Here is a 22,790-nt window from a genome sequence, read left to right on the forward strand (position 1 = left end):
GCCCCCTGTGATAGCATTTTGAAGGGTCAACCTCTATCATGTCCCAAAAAGTACTTAAAAAATAAATAAATAAATAAATTCCACATCCACCTTAAAGCCCTGAACAAACACTGTAGCTTTGAATCCATGATCCCAACGGGGGCAATAAATCAGCGTGCACAGATCAAATTCCGTCACTTTCGCAAACCAACCACGAACACAGAAATCCCAACCTGGCTTTGTAAGAAAATTTGAAAACCCCAATTGCACCAGAGCATTGAGAAATAGGTTATAAAACCAGGAATCCAGTTTGGTAACGGTTGATGCGGCAAAGGCTTGCCATGAATATTTCTTCAATTCCATTCCACCCAAATAGACCAAGAAACATCTCAGCTCCCCAGCAGCAGAGTCTTGTCCGGTAGGGCAGACGTTGTCTGGGAAGTAATATAACTCAAAAGTGGTAAAGCACACCACACCACCTTGAGTTGATGGCATACACTGCTTTCTTATCACGCTACCAGGGGGAAAGAAAACGGGACAAACATTTCAGATTTCATTCAACGTTCCAGCCCACCTGATGATCCAGTTCAGTGAATGGTTTTAATGTTTGGCACATGAGCTATGCCCCCAAGCTTAATATGCTCATAAAAATAAAAAAAAATAAAAAAAAAATCATAGGCCTTCTGTATAACTCAAGATGTTTAAATGGCCATTGAGCTAGTTGAAACTGAATGGCCAGCCAGAACCATCAGGTTCCAGTTTTAGTATGTTAAACCTCACATTTTCAAGGAGGCTGAGGTAACTTTCTACACCCCAAGGCATCCGTAATGCACATCATCATGCATGTGCATCATCCCAACTGTCCAAATCATGGGCCCAATTGCATGAGCAGAGGAAGAGGTTACTTACATGGTAGGTTGGTGCCTGTGCTGTTTGGGGCTAGCAAGCCTCTGACTAATAAAACAATATGTAATCCTAGTACAGTGACTGATTCTATCATCATATACATGGTACCACTTAGTTTCTTGCAAAACAAGGACATGAAACCTAACACTAGACAATTCCGCTGAAGGGATTGTTCCATCATCATACCTCTGAAAGAGCATTCTATCACTGTCTGCCTATTGCTCTTATACATTTTGACTTAGATGCTCCCCACTGTGGAAGCTTGCTGATATTTGTACAATCTGTCCACAGAAAATCAAGCAAATACACAGATAAATATTTTTTTTAAGAGACAGACTTCATCAAAACACCTGAAATCACATTGAATGGAATAATCCCTGGTACAAAGAACTGTGAATCAGACCTACAAGACAAATAAAGCATCTCACTATACACTGGCCATAGAAAATGACCCATGTTTCTTTCTTTCTTTCTTTCTTTTTAAAGGAAGCTAATGTGAGGAAGTGCATTGAATTTCTCCGGGTAAAAACTAGCTTGATCTTCCATCCCTCTTCTAATATAATAAAGTTGCTATTTTCTTTTAAAAGGGGGAAAAAAGGATACTTGTATTCCATCCTCGAGTCATTTCCTCACCCAAAACTGTCCACGATGAATTGCCATCGCAGGCCGTACAATGTTCTCTTCATAACATGGACACCATAGTTCAAAAAAATTATGGTATCAGATACACGAGGAGAACAGCATCAACACTTCCATTCGGAAAGAACTATAGTTTATCTTTTTTATTTCATATAACTTGCGTACTAGAGTACTAAAGAATACCTTTGACATGTTTCTATTGATCTAGATATGTTTATGAACATCTTGTTCCCATATAACATACAGCAAATCATCACATACCTTTCACATGTTACCATATAAATTAAGCCAGCACATGATTTTTCCAGGGCTTGCTGTGTCTGACACAGCTTCCTTCACCCCAACCAACTCTCCTTATAAAGACATTAAAAAAATGTCAGAACTTATAAAGCTCAACCCAACCGAAGAGAGGCAGAAACCCTACTTTGTAATCCTGTTAAAATGGCCACGTACCAGAGAAGAGGCACATCGCGGTCTTTCAAATCCAGTGAGCATAGGACCACTTCAACGGGGGATCGCGCATGACAAAATTTCCAGACCTTAGCAGTCCTTGGTCAACTGAAAACAGTTGGAGGCCCATTCACTATGAGCACGGGTCATCAGCCGGCATTGACACCCACTTCTCCAAACCCCTTTGGTTCGACGCAACCCTTTGTGCAATCAGAAGGGCTTCACACTGCCTGACAAATAGCTATGTGCCATGTGTCCCATAACTGTTTTTGGCGGGAAATCATCCGCTTCATGACTACAACCCCCTAGGGTCCTTTCAGAGACACGTTGTTTTGTGTAAATATGATGTTTGCTATAAACAAAAGAAATAAACAAAACCTAACCAAAAAAATAAAATAAAATTGTTTAGAAACAAATCCACAATCATTTTTGCTTGCAAAGCACCACAAATGATCTTCTGAAACAATCAGTGCACACTGCCATATTTCTGGCATCAACAGTGAATCATGACATACGGAGTATCACAGTAACGACAAATAGGACACTAAATGGGATGGTGATATTTGGGTGGGCATGGGAAAGTCAAAATCACTAACATTTGTAATATTTGAAAAATTAAATTATTGATAGTAGGATATGCTGGTATTTATGCAGGTCAAGTGATACAAAGACCACCATATACTTACAAGGAGGTGATGAAGGAACCCTGCGGCCAGCTCACGTTGCTGGTGAGTCTCACCAAATCATCACAGCCACCATCATGATCGCCTCTCCGCGTTCCATGTTCATCAACGTTGGCCTCTCTGTGAGCATGAAAGTTGAAACAATCTGTAACATGAGTAAGAAAGCATCTTTAAAAGCCATGATTCTCCAAAAGAGGGAATTCTTCCTTGCATCCAACAAATGGGCATTGAGTTAGTCAGAATCAATCACTATATGACGTGGTTTTAAAAATCATCCAATATGACTTGGTATTGATTTTGGTATGGAGCTAAGTCAACACATCGTGGCCAAGTTGAGGTTAATCATACCAGTTTCAATCCCCAGGTGCGTCGCACTCCTAAACCACTACATAAATCTGTGTATACTAAGAGAAGGGTAAAGAACTAGAGTGCTGTTTCTGAGGCTAAAAAGGATCTCCACCTTAGTTACATCTCATCTAAAGACAGTTAGGAACCAGCATACAGAGGGAGTGCAGACATATTCGTGAAAACTCCAACACCAACATGGCATTGACTTTTTTTCTTTCCTTTATTCTTTTTTGGGGATAGATACGTATGGGATCAAGGCTCAAGGCTCAAGACCCCAAGGATGAAATGCATTCTCTCTACGACTGAGGCATGGCCTTGAGCCACGATGGCCTGGACTTGTTTACCGTTTGTTACCATCAACAACTAAGAGCAAAACAACCTCTGCCTAGAGGCAACAGGAAAGGAGGTGCAGCAAGCAGGCTGTAAAGTTGAGTAAATGCGATGTAGGACAAAATGAATTGAGGAAACACAATCTAATCTCAAACACCTAATTCGAAGATTCAGGTTTGAAGTAAAATCGAAACAGGAATTCCTAGTTGACACTTGACTCACACCATGGATCGGGTCATCCAACTCGAAAATTAATCCAAAAGTAGGATTAACAAGAAACCTTTTTACTGAATATTAATTACTAAGCCATAGGAGATCTACAAATCAGTCTATATAAATGCTCAAACCCCTAATTTGAAAGCTAACTCAATGAGCCATCAGATGTGACTGATTTCATATCATTCCACCTTCTTTGACATCCAAAAGGTGGACCACAAAATATGGAATGAAAATACTAACAGAAGCTTGCCTAACAAGTTGTTGAACAACCCTAACAATTAATTAAATAATAAACTTGCTAAAATGAGGACTCAAAAGGCAAACCCTATGGATTTGTGGACCCAGACTTTGACCACTCTGCGTGTGAGGTCCACCGACTATCATATAGACTACTGAAACACTTCACTGATTTGATAGATACTATAGCCCATCCCAATAATCCCTCCCGACAGGGAAGAACTGACCCCCTAATTTGAATCTTTGTACAGGTCCATCACCATGGCCTGCTTTTGTATCCTGTCATTGTTGGCTTTGGGAGCACTGGAAAATAAAGGCCCACCCGTCGATTCAACCCGACTGTAACTGGATGCCACAACATGGCATGCTATCACTTCTTCCGTCTAATCACCAACTGATGTGTGATGGTTTCATTCTCACGCTTCGATCTTGAACCATCCATTAAGATCTCATTTGTGTATGATACATGCCTTCTAGCCAGACAATTGATCTACCTGCCATTTCTGTTGCCAATCTAGTCGCCAATTCATTCATTAATCTTTCTCCTCATCCATCCATAGATCCCTCCATTGATCCTAATTTTATCCACCCCAAATGTTACCTAAATATACAACCCCCTCAATTTTTCTGTACCAATCTTTTATGATCCTGAATTCCTGATCACTATTTTTACCAACGTAAAATTCTGGTTTACACTCTGCTTTTTTAATTAAATTATAATTTATATTTATATTTAGAATGCAGAGATTTATACTTTTATATATGTAATATCAGGCATATACAATATAATACTACAAGACCAGATTTATAAGAATAACATTCATCAATTTATATATAAATTACAAAACCAGTGTTGGATAATAACAAATATTTTGCACACTTAAGTAGTACATATTGGAGTAATCCGCATGATCCTACCCCTAGCATACCATGTAAACGAGGAAGTAGCGTACCACATAACCCTTCCCATAACACAAACCAAAGAGACCTCAAATCCAGGTAACCTTAATCCATTCATCAACAGGATCCATTCAACAACTATCCAGTCAATCCAGCCATTGATCCAACTACGGATTCATATGTATCCTTCAGAACAAAAAAAACTACATATCAATCTGTTGCCACTTCAGTTTGCCAATCGATTTCCCTTGTACTTCTAGTAAATAGTTTCAAGATGAACTTCTTCATATCCATCTTGAACAATTCTTCTCTGCACTTGCGAAGGCATTGTGGTCCATAAGATTACAATGCATCACAGATCTTACAGATCTTAGGAATAGTTTTCTGAAAGAATATTGTGCAAGGTATCATTGACTTGGATGTTCTTTGCACTTTGGGAAAAATCACAAGTCCAACAATTTCATTAACATCTCGAAGAAGAAGCTTTCACAACTGTTTCCATTCATCACCATCTCAACAACCTTCCCATGCACCAGACATGCAGTTCTAAATAGATCACGCCAAGAATCCATGTTGTAAAAATCCACATCAAATCTATCCCATTGAATTGTATTTGCTCTGTTTTACCGAAATTAATGCAAAATAGATGAATTGAAGCAACACACTCCTACACCTGATTCAAAGTTTAGGGTTAGTCAAATCAAACTTTGAACTCCTAATTGCATAACATCACTTATGAGAGAATTACAAGACAAACGTAATCTATACACAAGGTTAACAATTAATTACTCTATACACGAGGTTAACGAATAAAACGCACGCACGCTCATGACTTGGAAAATACCATATTGCATGTTGCAGTTATTTTAATTATTTGACTATTGCTCTCGTCTCATCTTCTCTGTCACGTGTACAATGGGACCCAACATGTATTGGTCATATGTACATGGGCCTTCTTGCAGTGTGCCCCACATGAATAGTGGGTCATACATGCACGATCAACCCATGTATACAGTCAACCAGATCAGGACCGTTAATTCTCTAACCATAGATGGATAGAGGGTTACAGTGTGCCCCACATATACTAGCCACATATACAGTGGGCCATTCATGCAAGATCACCTTACTTGTACAGTGGGCCAGATCGAGAGAGTTAATTCCCTGAACATATATGGATGATGCACAAGGGTTATAGTGCACCTTGCATGTACAGTGGGTGCAGCAGTACAGTGGACTATAAATGCACAATGGTCTAGATCACTTAACCATGGGTCCAAACAAATTGACAGAAGATGCCCGATTTATGATCCACGCCATTAATTTCATCGGTCCCAACAACGGCTGGATGAAAAATCCAATTTTCTGCCCAATTTAAGCCATCCATTGCATTAATTTGATGGGCCTTGACAGTATATGGAAGATGCCCCAACAAATTCACCCGACTTTAGATCCAGATTGTTAATTTCATTCGTCCAAAGACTTGAGAGTTTGTCATTAAAATAAATGCAACATGCAATATGGTATTTTCCAAGTCCTGCGAAATAACTCATGTCTCCTTGATATTTATTACCATTAATTAATCAACAATATCTAAGCTGGGTGGGCTTGAGAGTTTCCCACACATACATACATATATACATGTAAAGACTCAATTATCTAATCCAAAACTAGCCATTTTCATTAAATTTTATCCTAACATCTATTTTAATAACATTAATAATTACTAAAATATCCTGTCATAACCATACGGCCCTTTCCATAGATAGCCATAATGCACTCAACTCATGTCAAAATCACATGATGTTGGACTCATCTGAAAGCCAACTTCACAGCTTTCAAATTAGCAATTTTGTGTCCTCACAACATTTGTCGACGCCCAAAAAGTGGCTTGAAACTAATCAACAGGAATACTGAAGGGAAATCCATCCAGCAAGTCACTAATAACAATTCATTAAATAATAACATTGCTAAAATAAGACTCGAAGGGTTTTGGACTTGTGGACCGGCGGTTTGACTGCACCACACATGTGGGGTCCACTAACTGATCAGATAGACTGTGAAGCATACTTCAGTGATTGGACGGAACGTGGGATCCACTCCCAGACTGCATCAAAATGGTGTGCCGATGTGAAAGGAAGTGAAGAAAGCATGATCCCCTCAAATCATTATAGTCTACCCTTTCTGAAACATCGAACTAAATATATTTAATAATCATTTTAGCATCTCCAAAAAGCTGTATCATATCCATAAAATTAGAGAAAAGTGAATTAGCTGTGGAACCTTAGAACAGTTTGTGAGATGAAGTTGGCACTAGAGAAGGCTGTAACTGTCCAGGCCAAGCTTCAACAAAAGGCTATTACTTTTCTATATCTTCTATGTTAAAATTTAAATTTTAAATAAATAAATTTATTTTTATTTTTTTTTAAATAAATAAATTTATTTTTATTTTTTTAAAAAAAAAAAAAAGAAGAAGAAGAAGAAAAAAAAAAACAGTGACACAGTATTACATTTTCCCTGTAGATGAGTCATAATCCATGTCAAACACTCAAAATAGAGAAGAAAGCTTAAAAACACAATCATGGAGAACTGCAATTTAACAAAAGACTGATGAATACAATAATATGGCCATGGAAATTATCCAGCACAAGGTAAATCCTTTTATCATGCAATTCATACAGAACTTCTACAGTTTCCAAAATCATTTTATATGCTCCCTTGGAATATTTCACAGCAATCAACCTAATGACGAATCTACTACAGAGTGAAATTCCCATCTCCACAATCACAATAGGCCTGTACACCAGTGTCTTTAAGTCTTATCCTGTATTTCTTGCTTGCATCAGCATTGGTCAGCTTAAGATTTATCATTGCTGCGTATCGAATGGCAATTGAACGTACCAAACTGAGCCTGAATGAAATATCACCATTCACACCAACCACCCAGCAACATATATTAATACACCAGTAACAAGTCATGCAGATATTCCTGCCATTGAGCCTGCCCTTATACACAGCCACCTGCAGCAATGAAACTGAAAATCAAACAAATTGGGAAATAACTAGCAGATGATCCAAAACATTTGGATAGCATAACACAAATGTTCCATTTTTATTTTTTGATCAGCAACAAATGTTCCATTTTGGCAGGTCAAAACATAGAATGGATGTTGGAAAAAGAAAATAGAGATAAGAATGCTGGTAAACAAACATCCTGAAGACAAACATATAGAGGAGGAAGGGAGGGAGGAAAGGATGTTCCATTTTGGAAGGTCAAAAACATAGAATGAATGTTGGAAAAGGAAAATGGAGATAAGAATGCTGGTAAACAAACATTCTGAAGACAAACATATAGAGGAAGGAGTGAAGGAGGGAGGGAGGGAGGGTAGCATCCCTAAATTGTGGAATAAGAGTAACTTTTAATCAGACATGTAGAATTGAACATCACAAAATTTAAGAACATTGAACTCATGACAGGAGATTGATGGAAAACATTGAGGTACCTTGGATAGGTGCAAAATCTTCTCCCAGGGAATGAGACCTCCGTCCCGTTCAAGTTTCTTTGAACTTCGTTTGATTAGAAAGAGATATCATCCGAGTATTTGGACATGAAATTCCCAATTGATCACATCGGATGCATTTTAAATGTGTCAGCATACCAGAAATAGCTCAAGCAACTTTTTCTTCCTTAACTACTACATTGTCAATAATATGTCTCCGTTCTTCCCTTCTTTTTGCTTGGATTTGGCGCACGTATTCCGCAATTATAACATGAAACTTCGGAGCAAGCTTGCTAGATGAGGAGGTATTGAGACCAGCCTTCTTCAGAGCCCGTGATACATGCTTCTGAGCCATTTGGAAGTGAACAGTACAAAGAGAAGGCACGGCAGCTCTCAGCACTGGCTTCCCGCAGATAATTGGTCCAGTTGGTGCACTGAAAAACATACACGAAACCATTTAACTGATAGATAATATGCCGTCATTTTTTTCCTGATCAGTTAGATGGTATACTGTAATTTTGAAGCAAACAACTTCTACACGTCAAAACATGAACAATTTTGACTAAAGGATCTCTGACAATTTCTTCCAACCTGGCTGAAAGAAACGTGTGAAGAGTACAATGACATCAAAGTAGTAATCAAGCAATGCAACTCCACTTGAGTGGAAATCAGATGTGATCTGTTGCTCGTATTCTCAAAGAAAAAGAGAGAGAGAGAGAGATAATTTTCTTTTAAGCAGTCAAGTTTGAAGCATCCTGCTTAGAATGCACTCATGTCACGTAATGGAAAACAAATGCAATTTCTTATTTGTAATCCCCATGAACACCCAAAAAGTCCCATTATCTCAGTTCTCAAAATGGCCAGAGCCTGTGCAATGACCCATATATAATACAAGTTTACAATGAAATTGAAATTTTGATGCAATTTATGTTTGTAATTCTCATTCATTACAAAAAGAAACCATCAGAATGCAAACACTTTTTTCGTAAATAGAATGCAACCACATAAATGGAAATTAGATAAAATTATCTTTTTGTGTTTTCTCACGAAAAAGAAACCATCATTCTCTTGAAGTGGTGATTTTCAAAACTTCCCAAGGAATATAGATTCTACCTACAAGCAACCGTACTGTCTGTAGACATGCAGGATTTTGAACAAGTGGGTGCATGTTTCAATAAGCAATAGTTCCAAACTGTTTACATCATGTGCCCCACTCTAGATGGGGGGCTCCCAAAAAAGTTTCCACATTGGCATATTTCAACCCTTTGATCGTAGAAATATGTTCTTTGAAAATGGACCATCTCCTTAATCGTCTTTTTGTAGACCATTAGTCAAAAGGTTTTTTTTTTTTTGAAAGATAACCGAAATTTCATTGAACAGAGAGAAAACAAAGGGAACAAACAGAAAGGAGGAAAACGAAAACAACTAAGGGAAAGAAAAGGAAGAAAAAGGACAGACGGAAAAAAAAGGCAGTCCGCTGAGAAGGCAGACCTCACAAGGACCTAGAACAAAAAATATTTGAGTCCTTCATCTTCGAATCTACCGCAGCCCATTCAATTAGCAACCGCTTCCCGCTAGAGATGGTATTGCTCGCAGAATTGGAGACGTTGTGGAAACATCTATTGTTTCTCTCAGTCCAAACGGCCCACCATATAGCTAAGATCGGCATTCTCCACAACCTCTTCTGAGATTTGTCCAACGAGACCCCGAACCACGCTGACAGCAAACTATTCACCGACTCAGGACTGCACCATCTTAACTTGAAACAAAGCAGGAATTCCGACCAGATGGAGGAGATGAAAGGACAGTGAAGAAGAAGATGATCAATCAATTCCTCCATATTCATGCAGCAACAGCAGACATTAACCAGCGGCATTCCCCTTTTCTTAAGGTTATCGATCGTGAGAATTTTCTTCAGCCCCACAAGCCAGCCGAACACCCGGACTTTGGGATGGGCCCCACATTTCCAAATGAGAGGCGACACCGAAGCAGAATTAGCAGAATAGGCAGCCAGATTTGATAAAATGATCTAACCGAGAACACACCTGATTTGTCCCATTTCCATGAAATACGGTCGGCAGCAAAGGGGTCTAGCTTGAGCGTGTGGAGGGAGGAGAGAAGATTAACGAACTCAGCCGCCTCCCAGTCCTGAAGGTGACGTCTGCAGACCACGTTCCAAACTGCCTCCCCGCCAGAAACTGAGACGCACCTGTTTATCAGAATTTCTTTGCACTGAGCCAACCGGAATATGCTACGGAAAGCTTCTTTGAGGGGCAGATCACCTAGCCACGTATCTAACCAGAAACGAATTCGATTACCCTAGGCTGGGACAAACACTACCCCTTATAACACCTGCTTTTGCATAGCAAGAACACCTCTCCACAAGGCAGAAGCCTTATAGGAGGAGGATGGTTTAGACCACCAACCCCCTCTGGATGGTACCATATTTGTTCTTGATCGCCTAATTCCATAGGCTCCCATCTTCACACCCGAGCCTCCAAATCCATTTCCCCAAGAGAGTTGAGTTCATGATCTTGAGGTCCTTTATGCCAAACCCCCCCCCCCCCAAAAAGCGGCGACACACTTGCTTCCACTTGACTAGGTGAAACTTTGCTGTCTTTGACTTACCATTCCACAGAAACTCACATCTCAATTTATCGACCGCCTTCAATATACTGACTAGGCATCTAAAGATGGACATTAGGTGCACTGACAGATTTGAGAGGGTAGCCTTAATGAGAGTGAGCCGACCACCACAGGAAAAGAACCGACATTTCCATTTGGCAAGATAAGATTCAAAATTGCCAATCACTTTATCCCAAGAAGCTTTTGGGGGCACCCCGATACATAAAAGCAACCCCACAAAAGAAGAAGGGAGATTCGCCATCGCATAGCCCAGTTTGAAGGCATACTCTGCCAGTTCCTTAGCCTCCAAATTGACCCTGAACAACTTAGACTAGGCCATGTTCACTTTCAAACCCGAAACCACTTCAAAACACTGAATAGCCACATGCAAGTTATCCACAAAAGCCGGAACAGCCTCACAAAACACCAGCGTGTCATCCGCATATTGGATGTGTGATATTGATGCTTCCATACCTTTCATTGTAACTCCTTGAAAGAGACCTTCCGCTTCACCTTTAGACAATAATCTAGAAAGAGCCTCTCCAACAATAAGAAACAGAGTAGGCGATAGCGGATCCCCCTGGCGCAGCCCCCTAAAGCTCTTGAAGAAGCCTTTAGGAGATCCACTCAGGAAGATGGAGAAGTGAGCTGAACTAATACACTCTCCCATCCACTGGATCCATTTGTTGCCAAAGCCCATCCTCTTCAACATATAGAGCAGAAATTCCCAATCAACGTGATCATAGGCCTTTTCAATATCTAACTTCCAAATAAGAAACTTAGAGCCAGATTTGAGAGCTGAGTCAAGACACTCATTTGCGATGAGGGCTCCATCCACGATCTACCTGCTCGGAACAAAAGCACATTGATTGCCAGAGATAAGGTTCCCAATAATCGAATTCAATCTGGAGGCTAACACCTTAGCCAGGATTTTGTACGGGCCACCTAGGAGGCTGATGGGTCTGAAATCCTTCAGCGCGGCTGCGCCAGGAGCTTTAGGAATAAGAGTAATGAAAGAGGCCCCCAGACCCTTAGATAATTTGCCCCTACGATGGAATTCGTTAAAAAAAATCCCACAGATCTCCTTTGATCGAATTCCAGAAATTGTGGAAGAAGGAAATGGGGAAACCATCAGGGCCCGGGGCCCTATCCCCACCAAGAGAGACCACAGCCCGCCGGATTTCCTCCATAGTGAATGGATATTCTAGAGAACTGGACTCGGCGACAGAAATGGAGGGCAATTGGAGATTGTCCAATCTAGGCCTGTTGCATCCCTCTCCACGGAACTGAGATTTAAAGAAACTGACCGCCTCTTCTGCAATTTTGTCCCTATCCTCTATCTGATTCCCATCTACCACAATGCTATTGATTTTGTTCCTCCTAGCGTTCATACTTGCGACGGCATGAAAGAATTTTGAGTTATAGTCCCCTTCCTTTATCCATCTAACCCTGGATCTCTGTCTCCATTGCATTTCTTTTTCCAGAACTCTAGCAGAAATCGCTTGAATTAAATGAATACGTCTGTACAGGAAGTCTAAAGGCATAGAACCCGATTCAGCTTCAGCGTCAAGAGCTAGTAAATCTTTCAGAAGGGCATCCGACTCCAAATCCCTATTGCGAAGCTCAAACTGCTTCCATAGCTTGAGCTTCTCTTTCAGCATCTTCAGCTTGTAGTTTAACCTGTAACCAGCAAATCCTTCCACCTTAAAACCTTCCCACTAGTCAGACACCATCTGCGAGAAGCCATTAATTTTATACCAGGAATTTTCAAATCTAAACGGTTTCGGACCCCAATTTTGATCGTCCACCATGAGGAGCAACGGGCAGTGATTAGACGTGGTTCTAGGAAGAGCAACTTGACACACCGAAGGGAAAGAATCTAGCCAATTTGGGGATATCAGGATTCTATCCAATCTACAGAAGATATGATCAGCTCTACCATTAGTCCACGTATATCTAGCACCAATTAGAGGAAGATCCATCAGCTCAAGATTGTTAATCCATGCCGAAAAGGCCCGCATCAGGGGGGATATCTTGCGGCCATGGGATTTCTCCTCCACTGATCTGACAACATTGAAGTCACCAACAAAGCAGCACGGGCCCGAATACCTCTGCCTGGACCTACTGAGCTCTTCCCAAAATTCCTGTGTATGGGCGTCCATCGACGGGCCGTAAACCGAACAGACAAGGCAGCGGAACTGCGAAGATTTGTCTTGGAGGATAACCGAAACAGAATATTTTCCAGACCAACTATCCACTTGTTGCCATTGAGCGGATCTCCACGCCACCAAAATTCCCCCCGTTGCACCCACTGCATCTAGCAACACCCAACTAGCATCAGCAGCTTTCCACAACGATCGCATGAGCCGGCTATTGAATTGTTGAATCTTCGTTTCCTGGAAACAAATGACATCCGAATTTCTCCTCCCGCACACCTCCTTAATGAGTCTTCTCTTCTACTTAGACCCCACACCCCTCACATTCCACGAGAAGATCTTCATTGAGTCACTTCATTGCCCTGAGGAACCTGAAGAGCGACATCCAGCTCTCTGCTAACTTGGAAAGAAGGTCTATTGGCGAGGCAACGCAATTCCCTATTATTGCACGACTTATAAAGACGTCTTCTGGGGGACCTCTGAGCTATGACCGGTCTCCCGCGAGATTCCACACATTGAAACAAGGCGATGAAGTCTTCCGGACAGTCGCCGAAAGATAGACCCAGCACCCTTCCCACACGATTGATTGCATATCTCACCCATTTTTTCTTCTGGATAGAGTCTACGAGCTTCGCCCTTGCCCCCTCCTCGTTTAGCCTCTGATCCACGATACCCACTTTCACAGGCGACCAACCCGTACGAATCTATAAGGGTTCAGCTTCCAAAATATCATCCCTGATCCCTTCTTGAAACAGAGCAAGCAAATCTTGGTCGGATAGAGCATCCCTCTCTGAAAGCGACGAGGGAGGGATGGATGGAGGAGAATCGGGGCCATCCGAAGCCCACGAAGCATGATCAAACTCTCCAGCCAAGATCCGATCCCAATGTAACTTGTCCCGTAACATGTTTCAACGAGCTGGAGACTTCGAACTGATCACACATGGAAGCATCAAGGGAGACGACGTAACAGGGAAGGGAATAAGGCTCCGATCAACTATTACATCAGGTTGGGGGGAACGGTTAGATTGAGGGATATCTACCGAGAATATCCCGACGAACTGGATCCTTCCACTTGCCAGATGCTTCAGCACCCATCCGCTGGCAGTTAACAATTTTTTGAGGCAGCTTCCTTCCCACTTCCATATCTGGCCCCTGCCCATTAGAGATTGCAATGTACATCGCAGATTTAGCTACTAGCTGACAGATCAGCCCATCCAACGTCCACTTGGACGTCCCAGATGGTCTTGGGGCTCGGACGTATTCACGCGTCGCAATCGCAGAAGACGCACTGTCTCTCTCCGCACAAGGCGACAGAAGCTGTAATGAGAAATGCGATCACGTGCCTCGCACGCCGAAGAAAAACGTGGTTGGACGGGCGACGATACACGCATAGGCTCCACACGTGAGAGAAAACCATTCTCCAGGCCACTTGTCACTCGCTCCGGCTACACATGCTCCCACTGCACGACATGTGTCTCAGAAGAGAGGTTGACAGCTCGAGACTGACAATCCTGTACCATGCAGGGCGCGTGTCGCACGCAAAGCTGAGGCACGCGTACAGAGGAGCTCTGGATGTGCGCCAGCTGTAAGATCGCGATCTCGTGCTCCAGCGGAGTAGCAGGGCCTCCGCTGCACCTCCACGCCTCCTGCCATCGCCTACGGTGAAGGAGACGATCGCTCCTTCAACTTCCAAACGTCACCCCATCTCGGGTGAAGTTCCTCCCTCGTCTCCCTAAGCACCGGGAGTTCCACCACTCTCCCCTCCACAAGGACCTGTAAATGAACCGACAGCAACTCCCCCTTTCTCCTACTGATTCTGGCGTGAATGACTCCCAATTCCTCCCCCGTCTTCGTCTTCTAGTCCAGTTCTATCAGGATTCCGATCTTTGAGATGGCTTCAGTAAAAAATTCTTCATACCATAATTCAAGCAGGACCCCCCAAATAAGTACCCAGAACTCTTCCAAACCAAATGAGGAAAATGCATCCCACATTTGAACTTTAACAATCAATTCCTCTGGATGCAAAACATCGGCCATGGTGAGGAGCTCCAGATTAACACATGGGCTGACCTTAATCCATAAATCATTATAACCGATTGGCTTTATGGAGTATGTGTTCGGACTAAGGCCGCAACATTCCGCAATCCACATTTTAACCTGCGTTAATGAAGCTCCCTCTCTGGTGGTCACAACAATCGTATTCTGCAATGTCATTTTAGACTGAGCAAACCTGTCCTTGCTTATGCTTATCAACATCGGGTCGGATGACTCTGTGATAATAGGGGCTTCTGGTTTTGATTGTGAGCACCGGACTGGAGTTGGTTCATATGCACTGGATGAATGGTTGCTGGAGAATCCGTTGCCGCCAATTGCAGCAATGCCTCCTTGAAAGATTGGCCTGAGGGAGACGATAGAGTGAGGCCATTTTTCCGATGATTTGTGGACCTAGTCCCATCAGAGCCAATCTTCGATACCAAATGCAAACCCACTGGTTTCTTCTGTGTTTGCCTCTCCGGACCGAAACGAGCTCTTTGAACTAACATCGGTTTTCCGGCAAATTTTACACCGTGGAGTATCTGAACTGCTCTTCCCAGTTCCTCTTCGAAACTCATCCGAACGAGGGCAAAACCTCTATATGACCCGGATACCTTGCATCTAAGTAGGACGATATCCATCACCGGTCCCGCTCGACCGAATATTCTTTCGAAGTTGAGCAGCACCCACCCCCGTGGATATCCCTTGACGAAAAGCATTGGATATAACAAATATTCGTTGCTTTTACCGGCCAGTTCCTTCCCTTTCCTATTTTTCCGACTGATAGTCTGCCATTGCTTGTGGTGATCTTCGTTCTGTACTATCTCCCCTTCCTCTATATCGTGGTCTGATACATCTGCTTCCATAGTTTGCTTTCCTTTAGCTACCGCTGTCGCCACCGCCACCACCATCACCGACAGAGCATTCTGGTACTTTCAGTGCTTTTCAAGTTGTGGACTTACGAATTCTCTGGATAACGAAAATCCCAGATAAATATATACAATTGACGAGAAAGGGAACCTAAATCAGATGAAGAAAACCCACCAGAAAAGGAAGAAGATTGAAAATAGCTCGGAAATTTCACAACTTGGAGCTATAGAAATAAAAAATAAAACAAAAAGGAAAGAATGGAAAGGAGAGGAGAGGAAGGTTATGATCTTTTAATCTAGATATTACCAAGACAGCCCGATCAACTCTGTATCTCACCAAATCAATGGTTTGAATCACCAAACCATGGCCTTGCATGTGCAGAATCATGTGTCAGCAAACTATACGTTTGCTGAGGAGCAGGTCCCTATGATTCCTCCTCAACAACCAATCAAAAAGTTCCTCCTCACCTTCCTATTTACAGTTAGACCATATTACCCAAAAAAGGAAATTGAATATGGTTCATTCTTTGCATTCCTCAAGAATTAAAAATGGAAAAAACCACCATGTTTTTCTTGAAATGATCCAAGTCCATAGAATCACATTTAGCATACACACATATGAACAAGATAAAGTTGGCAGGCATATTCATTTTCCTGACACTTAAGCGCATTGATGGGAAAGATTGTCAATGTCCTACAACCTTGCTTCAACAAGGATTTTAATTTTCTTCTAAACATGATCATCCAACAAACTTTGAATAGGTCTCCCGGTGGTTAGATGAGTTGGTAGAGGCAATGTAGTGTGAGTGAGTGATCCAGGGTTCAATCCCTAGTAGTGTTACCTTCATAATATATATATAGGAAAATGGTACTATGAGGTCGACCTCATGGGAACTTCCAATGAGGTCGAGCTGTGTGGGCCCCACCGTGATGTATGTTGAACATCTAACCCATCAGTCAGATGCACCATTCCATGGTGGGCCACGGGATTAAAAATCAAGTCAATCCATGACTTGGGCGGGCCACACCATATACAACAGTCGAGAGGGATGACTCTCCCATTAAAACATTCATAATCATTTATTGGGCATAATGAGCTATGGTTCACAAATCCAGCCTATCCATTGTGTGTGTCCCACTTGGATGAGGGGTCAGACCAAGTTTCAGCTACATCCAAAACTAAGGTGGCCCCAACCAAATGCTTTTATATGTTTTAAGCATATCATGACATGGTTTTAGATGGTATGGCCCACCTGAGTTCTCTATATGGCTGATTTTTGGGATATCCCGTAACCTAAAGGGGACCCATCAAAAGCACGGTGATGATGTTCAACATACATCACTGTGGTGCCCACACAACTCTACCTCATGGGAAGTTCCCATGAGGTCGACCTCATAGTACCATTTCCCATATATATATAGTGTTCGAATTATCTCCGATATTATTGAAATATCTACGATATTATCTTTATCTCCAGCTCAGCGATATCGACAACACTGGTAGCGATACCGATAACGCTAGTAGTATCAGAAATTCTAGGTATTAGCAATGTCTTGCTAAGTATCGCCAACGTATCAATATCGCTAATGTAATCATCACTATTTTCAACTATGTAAATACTAGGTGTCACTTGTATTGCCAATGCATCAATATCACCAATGTATCGCTGATATTTTCGACTATGTAAATTTTAGGTAATGCTTGTATCATAAGTGTATCAACGATATTTCAATAACATCGCCAACGTATTGATATCATCAAAATTTTGTTTATAAAGAAATTTTTTATTTCAATTTTTTTTCATGGGCACATGATTGTATGTAGTGTTTAATCTGTCATTGATAATATTGATAGTATCTCGATATTATCAATATCGTAAGTTAACATGCGAGATATTGAGACTATAATCTTTCATTTTCTTTCCAATTATTGATGATTTCTTGATGAAATATCATGAGTTGTTGATATTTTGCAATATCGATGGATGCTTGGATAGAAGGTTGGATGGTTAAATAGGCCAGAGGGGATGGTTGGACTGATTTCTTATAATAGCACATGCTTTTAAGGACCCATTAAATGGGAACTTACTATCTATTCATTCTTTTTGTAATTTTTTATTTTTAAATATGCAAATATGTACATTTTAGCATCTCATGAAGTTTCATTGAAAATTCCACCATTTTTCCTATGTTTGCTTGTATTTCCAATTATCAGCGATATTATCAGTGATATCAATATTGTTTCCGTAAACCTAGCCAGCGAAACTTGTAGCGATACCGATACTTCGAACATATATATATATATATATAGAGAGAGAGAGAGAGAGAGAGAATAGCGTCCCTATAAGAAAAAAAAAATGAATAGTAACAAATATAGTATATGTGTGTTTTAAGTAGAGATAGTGTGTTGCATAGCGCTCAACCTCCTGTAGCGTAAGTAGCATAAGCTATACGATACTTCTATTTTTAATTTAAAAATAGAAAAATATGATAACTAGTAGGAATACACACACACACACACATGTGCCTAAAAGTTCATTTCTTCGAGTATAAGCACGTTCAAACAAGTTATTAATTATCATTTATCAAAAGCCAATCCACATATATAAACCAAATCAACTCATTATCACATAAACAAGTTTCTAAGCAAGCCACTTTAATTAATGATGTTTAATTGAAACCACAATTCACAAGTAGGAAAAGAAATTAAAATCCCACAGGTTAAGAGTATTAAAAAGAAATTAAAATCCCACTGGTTAAGAGTATTAAGTACAAAATACAATTATCATTTATAAAAATAAAAAATAAAAAATGTGCGTACATTACGACACTACATACGCTACAACCTCTATAAATTTACACTATTTGGTAACACTATTTAGCTTTGTAGCTATGCTATGGACGTTATTCAAAACACTGCATTATATACAATAAAATGACAAAATTATACAGCAAATTCATTTTTTGAGAGATTTATATGGCAAATTCATGTTTAGTGCACTGCTTAAAGGTGTTGGTGTTCAAAAAAATGTTGAGGGTTCAATTCTCAACCCCAGCCTTACAATTTCCTTTTGAAAGAAAGTTTGATGGCATGAGTGACTCGGCTTGAGCCGATCGAGTTAGTGAGTGGACTGAAGAGTCTTCCTAGAACTCAAGCCGAGTCACACTTACAAGTGAGTTTCTCACTAACTCAGCTTGAAATCTCGCCAGATCGAGTTGGCTTGGATCACAATCTTGCCAAGTCGAGTTGATTCAAGTGAGTTCCGAGTCAAGTCAGGGAGTTTTGGAACTATAATAGAAACATCTTTTTGGCTAAGTGCTATATAAGTGCATAATAATTGCTGCTAAACAAAGAACAGGACAACAGACTACCACACAGACAGCCGGAGGTAGGTAGATTTATTAGATGAAATCCTCATCTACCCATCAAAAACAAATTAAACAGAACTAACCAAATTAAAAAAATAAAGGCAACCATCAGAATAAAACCCATGGACACAGATTGCCCCCGGGCACAGGAAGTTCCTCTAGTCAGAAGCTGTGTGGGGCCCACAGAGATGCCCACAACAAATCCACTTCATCCATTAGTTTTGCAAGTCCACAATACAACAGGAATCTAAAAATCAGGCAGATCCAAAACTCATGTGGGCCACACTCCAGAAACAGTGGGAACGGAAACGTCCACCGTTGAAACCTTCTGGAGATGACCATGATGTTTATATGCTATCCATACCATTCATAGGATAAACAGTAGGCACAAGTATTATCCTGATACAAAACTTCTGTGAACCCCACAAAGTTTCCAATGGTCGGCATTCAATCACCACTTTTGTGTGGCGTGGCACACACGAATTTTGGATCTGCCTGATTTTTAGATTCCTGTCCTATTGTGGCCTTGCAAAACTGATGGACCAAGTGGATTTGTCCTGGCCATCTCTGTGGGCCCCACAAAGCTTCCAACTACAGGAACTTCCTATGCATCCGGACATAGGCAATCTGCATCCAAAACCATACCTCCCAGCTAGACAAGAATTAAATAAATAATAACCAGAAACCTCTAGAATACACAACCAGCCAACCGTACTCGTCAACAAGAAGAAAAAAAAAAGAAAAAAAGCATAAAGATCATTGAAAGAAAGAAAGAATTAGATAAAGACTAGAAATTCAACCCTCCCAACAAACACCACACATAGGTCCCACCTTTTAGGTCATCCGCATTACTTCTATAGGGGACAATGTCATGGATGAGATATACCCCAAATACCTCCTCCACCAGATGATCTGAACAGCATGATTTCGCTCCCACTAAATGTGGACCATTGGCTGTAAGTAACTATCCATTTGTAAATGACCAATCTGATGGTTAGGATTTAGAACCATCAGAAAGAGATGATACTAGGGCACATCATGGATGAAAGACACCCCTGATATCTCCCCCATCAGATGATCTCCACAATCTGATCAGGACCCCACAAAATGTAGATCATTTGCCGTAAACATCCATTTGCAAGGCAGCAATCAGATGGCTGGGTCTGACTTAATAGCAGAGACACAATGAGATGGCCCATCCGAAGAAGGAACCCCCACATAAACAGTTCAGAATACACCATACAGTGGGGCTCACGCCAATTTTGGGTTGAAACAAAAGACACCATTTGTTTAATGCCCATACAAGAATATTTAAGACCCATAAAAAAAATACTGAACATTTAGGAAAGCCACCATCCTATTCGGAATACAAACAAAAACAAAAACAAAACAAGAAATACCTCATTAGCCTCTACAAAACTAAAAATAAAATTTTGAAAAAAAGGAGACCCACATCTTTGTAAAGTCCCATGGTTTGGTAACCCGGTCTACTGGTCTATGTGTCTCACCATTGGTCGACTATGCCTAAAAAATTTCCTAGATAGGAGAATATAAACCATTTAATCTGTATCCTTAAGATAATTGTTTAAGAAAGAGCAAAACAACAATGGTCCACATCCAACGAAAAGTAATCCTAGATCCGGTCAATCTAGAGATTCTTGCGGCATGCACAATCCACAGTAGGACTCAATCAATCAAAAGACCAACAGTCTGGACTACCAAGACATGGGCCCCACATGTAATAAGAAATGAAAACATGTCTAAAAATGCAGCCCGCATATCATTTAATTCCTCAGACTGCAGTAGGCACTTGGAGCACCTATGTTGCACCAATTAAGCACTACATGGTACAAACATGCATCAGATCCACCCTGTCCATAAGGTGCACCGTCACACTTTCACCACGGACACGAAAAATAGTCCAATCCAAGACTTAGGTGGGCCCCACCATAGGGAACAGTGTAAAATCATGCTAAACTCATGTAAGGTGGCCCACATGACTCTTGGAATCTCCTTATTATCAAGGAATCAGTTCATCCCAGTGGGGGGCACCGGATGAGTAGATTGGATGGTAGATATAAACCACGGTGGACCACACAATTTGGATGATATCAATAGTGGGACTTCCCATCTACACTGTTTCCCATGGTGTAACCCACATGAGCGTGGAATCAGCCTCATTTTGAGGCCCCTTTCCAAAAACAGAGTGGCGCATCTGATGGACGGCTTGGATCTCATCACATGAAGTTGTTTCGTTCACGTCAGCGAAAGCCACACCACTTAATAAACAAATTCCTCCATACTAAATTCCTTCACCATCAACAAACAATAACCAAATACAAGAACATTACAACACAACAACGACAGACAACAGCAACAGCAGCAACAATAACAACAAGACTTGTAGAGGAATGGAGAATCAAACCTCTTGATAACATAGCTGCAAGCCTTGTACAATTTCTGCTTGCTGTCCGAGAGTATATGTTGATGGCAATAGCTCGTCAGTGCCATCGCCCTCGACTTACAGCCCGCAAAGGTGCAACGCCTCTCATTCTCCCCATTTCCCATTTTGCCCCAAAACCCTAACCCTAACCTGTGGCTGTTCTCTCCGCTCCCTTCGGCCCCGACCGTGCTCTCGCCTCGTCCCTCCCTCTCTCCCTCTCCTCCTCCTTCCTCCTCGTCAGCAAAGGGGCTTTTCCCGTACTGCCAGTAGTATTCCCTGTATCTGAACTTGATTTCCTCCATCAGAGCCCAGTACTGAGCTTTGTAGTACCTGGCGAGTTGCTTGACTCGGCGCGACCGGCGCCGGAGCAGCTCTGGCCGATTCAGCGACTTGGATCGGCGTTGGGCAGCGTCGTCTCCGGAGCCGTCGATGGAGAGAGGTGGTACGAACGGCTGGGATTGCTTGGGAGTGGGAGGAGGAGGGGTTTTGTCTTCGGTGTCGCTGCTTCTGGAGGGCATTTTGGGGATTTCGTGTTGAGGAGGAGGAGAGAGAAAGGGGGTTTTGGAGGGTTTTGAAGAGGGGAGGTGCTTGTTAGCAGAGCCCATGGCAAGACAGAGAGAGAGAGACAAGGGGCGCGGGTTAAGGGGGTTTATTTTATAGAAGTGGGGTATGGGGCCCACGGAGTCTAATGTGCGCTTGCATCAGCTAACATATACACATTTCCGGTTGTAGACGCGGAGGTATGTGAGCGGATCCAGTACGTTCGCCCAACCGTCTAGTACATGACACCTACGGATAAGATCAAAACCGTTCATTCGATATTTAAACTAGTGAATAATGGATTTATAAAGAATAACGCTCTTTTGAAGGTGTTACAACCATCATCCAGTATTTGTAATAAAAAAAATCAAGTATTCGACGGTTAAGATTTCTCCAATGTATGTATTTTCGGTTATTATTCGATCCATCACAGATCCTGTAAGATGCACGGTTACGATTGTAGCACACGTATGCCAAATCTACGATCCACATAACGAAAATTCCGTGCCTCCAGAGGCGTTGGATTCCTTACCATTGGAGATATATTATTCAAACGTGGGATATGA

At 41.5% G+C, this 22,790-nt stretch overlaps 1 protein-coding gene across 13 annotated transcripts; it reads right to left on the minus strand.

Moving 5' to 3' along the window:
* Positions 1 to 839: 839 nt before the first annotated feature.
* LOC131246347 (uncharacterized) lies at positions 840 to 22,334 on the minus strand. Of its 13 annotated transcripts, none has more exons than XM_058246384.1 (7): positions 21,667 to 22,334; positions 8,192 to 8,622; positions 7,590 to 7,709; positions 2,661 to 5,364; positions 1,978 to 2,082; positions 1,786 to 1,877; positions 840 to 1,166 (listed from the first exon to the last, which is right to left on the minus strand). In XM_058246384.1, exons 1-2 carry the CDS (start codon positions 22,287 to 22,289, stop codon positions 8,358 to 8,360), a joined length of 888 nt encoding a protein of 295 aa, XP_058102367.1. In that variant the 5' UTR covers positions 22,290 to 22,334; the 3' UTR covers positions 840 to 1,166; positions 1,786 to 1,877; positions 1,978 to 2,082; positions 2,661 to 5,364; positions 7,590 to 7,709; positions 8,192 to 8,357. The 13 variants fall into 13 exon arrangements, with proteins under 13 accessions (XP_058102367.1, XP_058102363.1, XP_058102366.1 ...); XM_058246380.1 differs by having other exon boundaries at positions 1,978 to 2,326; XM_058246383.1 differs by having other exon boundaries at positions 1,786 to 2,326; positions 2,661 to 2,777.
* Between the last annotated feature and the right edge of the window lie 456 nt (positions 22,335 to 22,790).

Source organism: Magnolia sinica, chromosome 5, assembly GCF_029962835.1.
Source record: "Magnolia sinica isolate HGM2019 chromosome 5, MsV1, whole genome shotgun sequence".
Taxonomy (NCBI): Eukaryota; Viridiplantae; Streptophyta; class Magnoliopsida; order Magnoliales; family Magnoliaceae; genus Magnolia; species Magnolia sinica.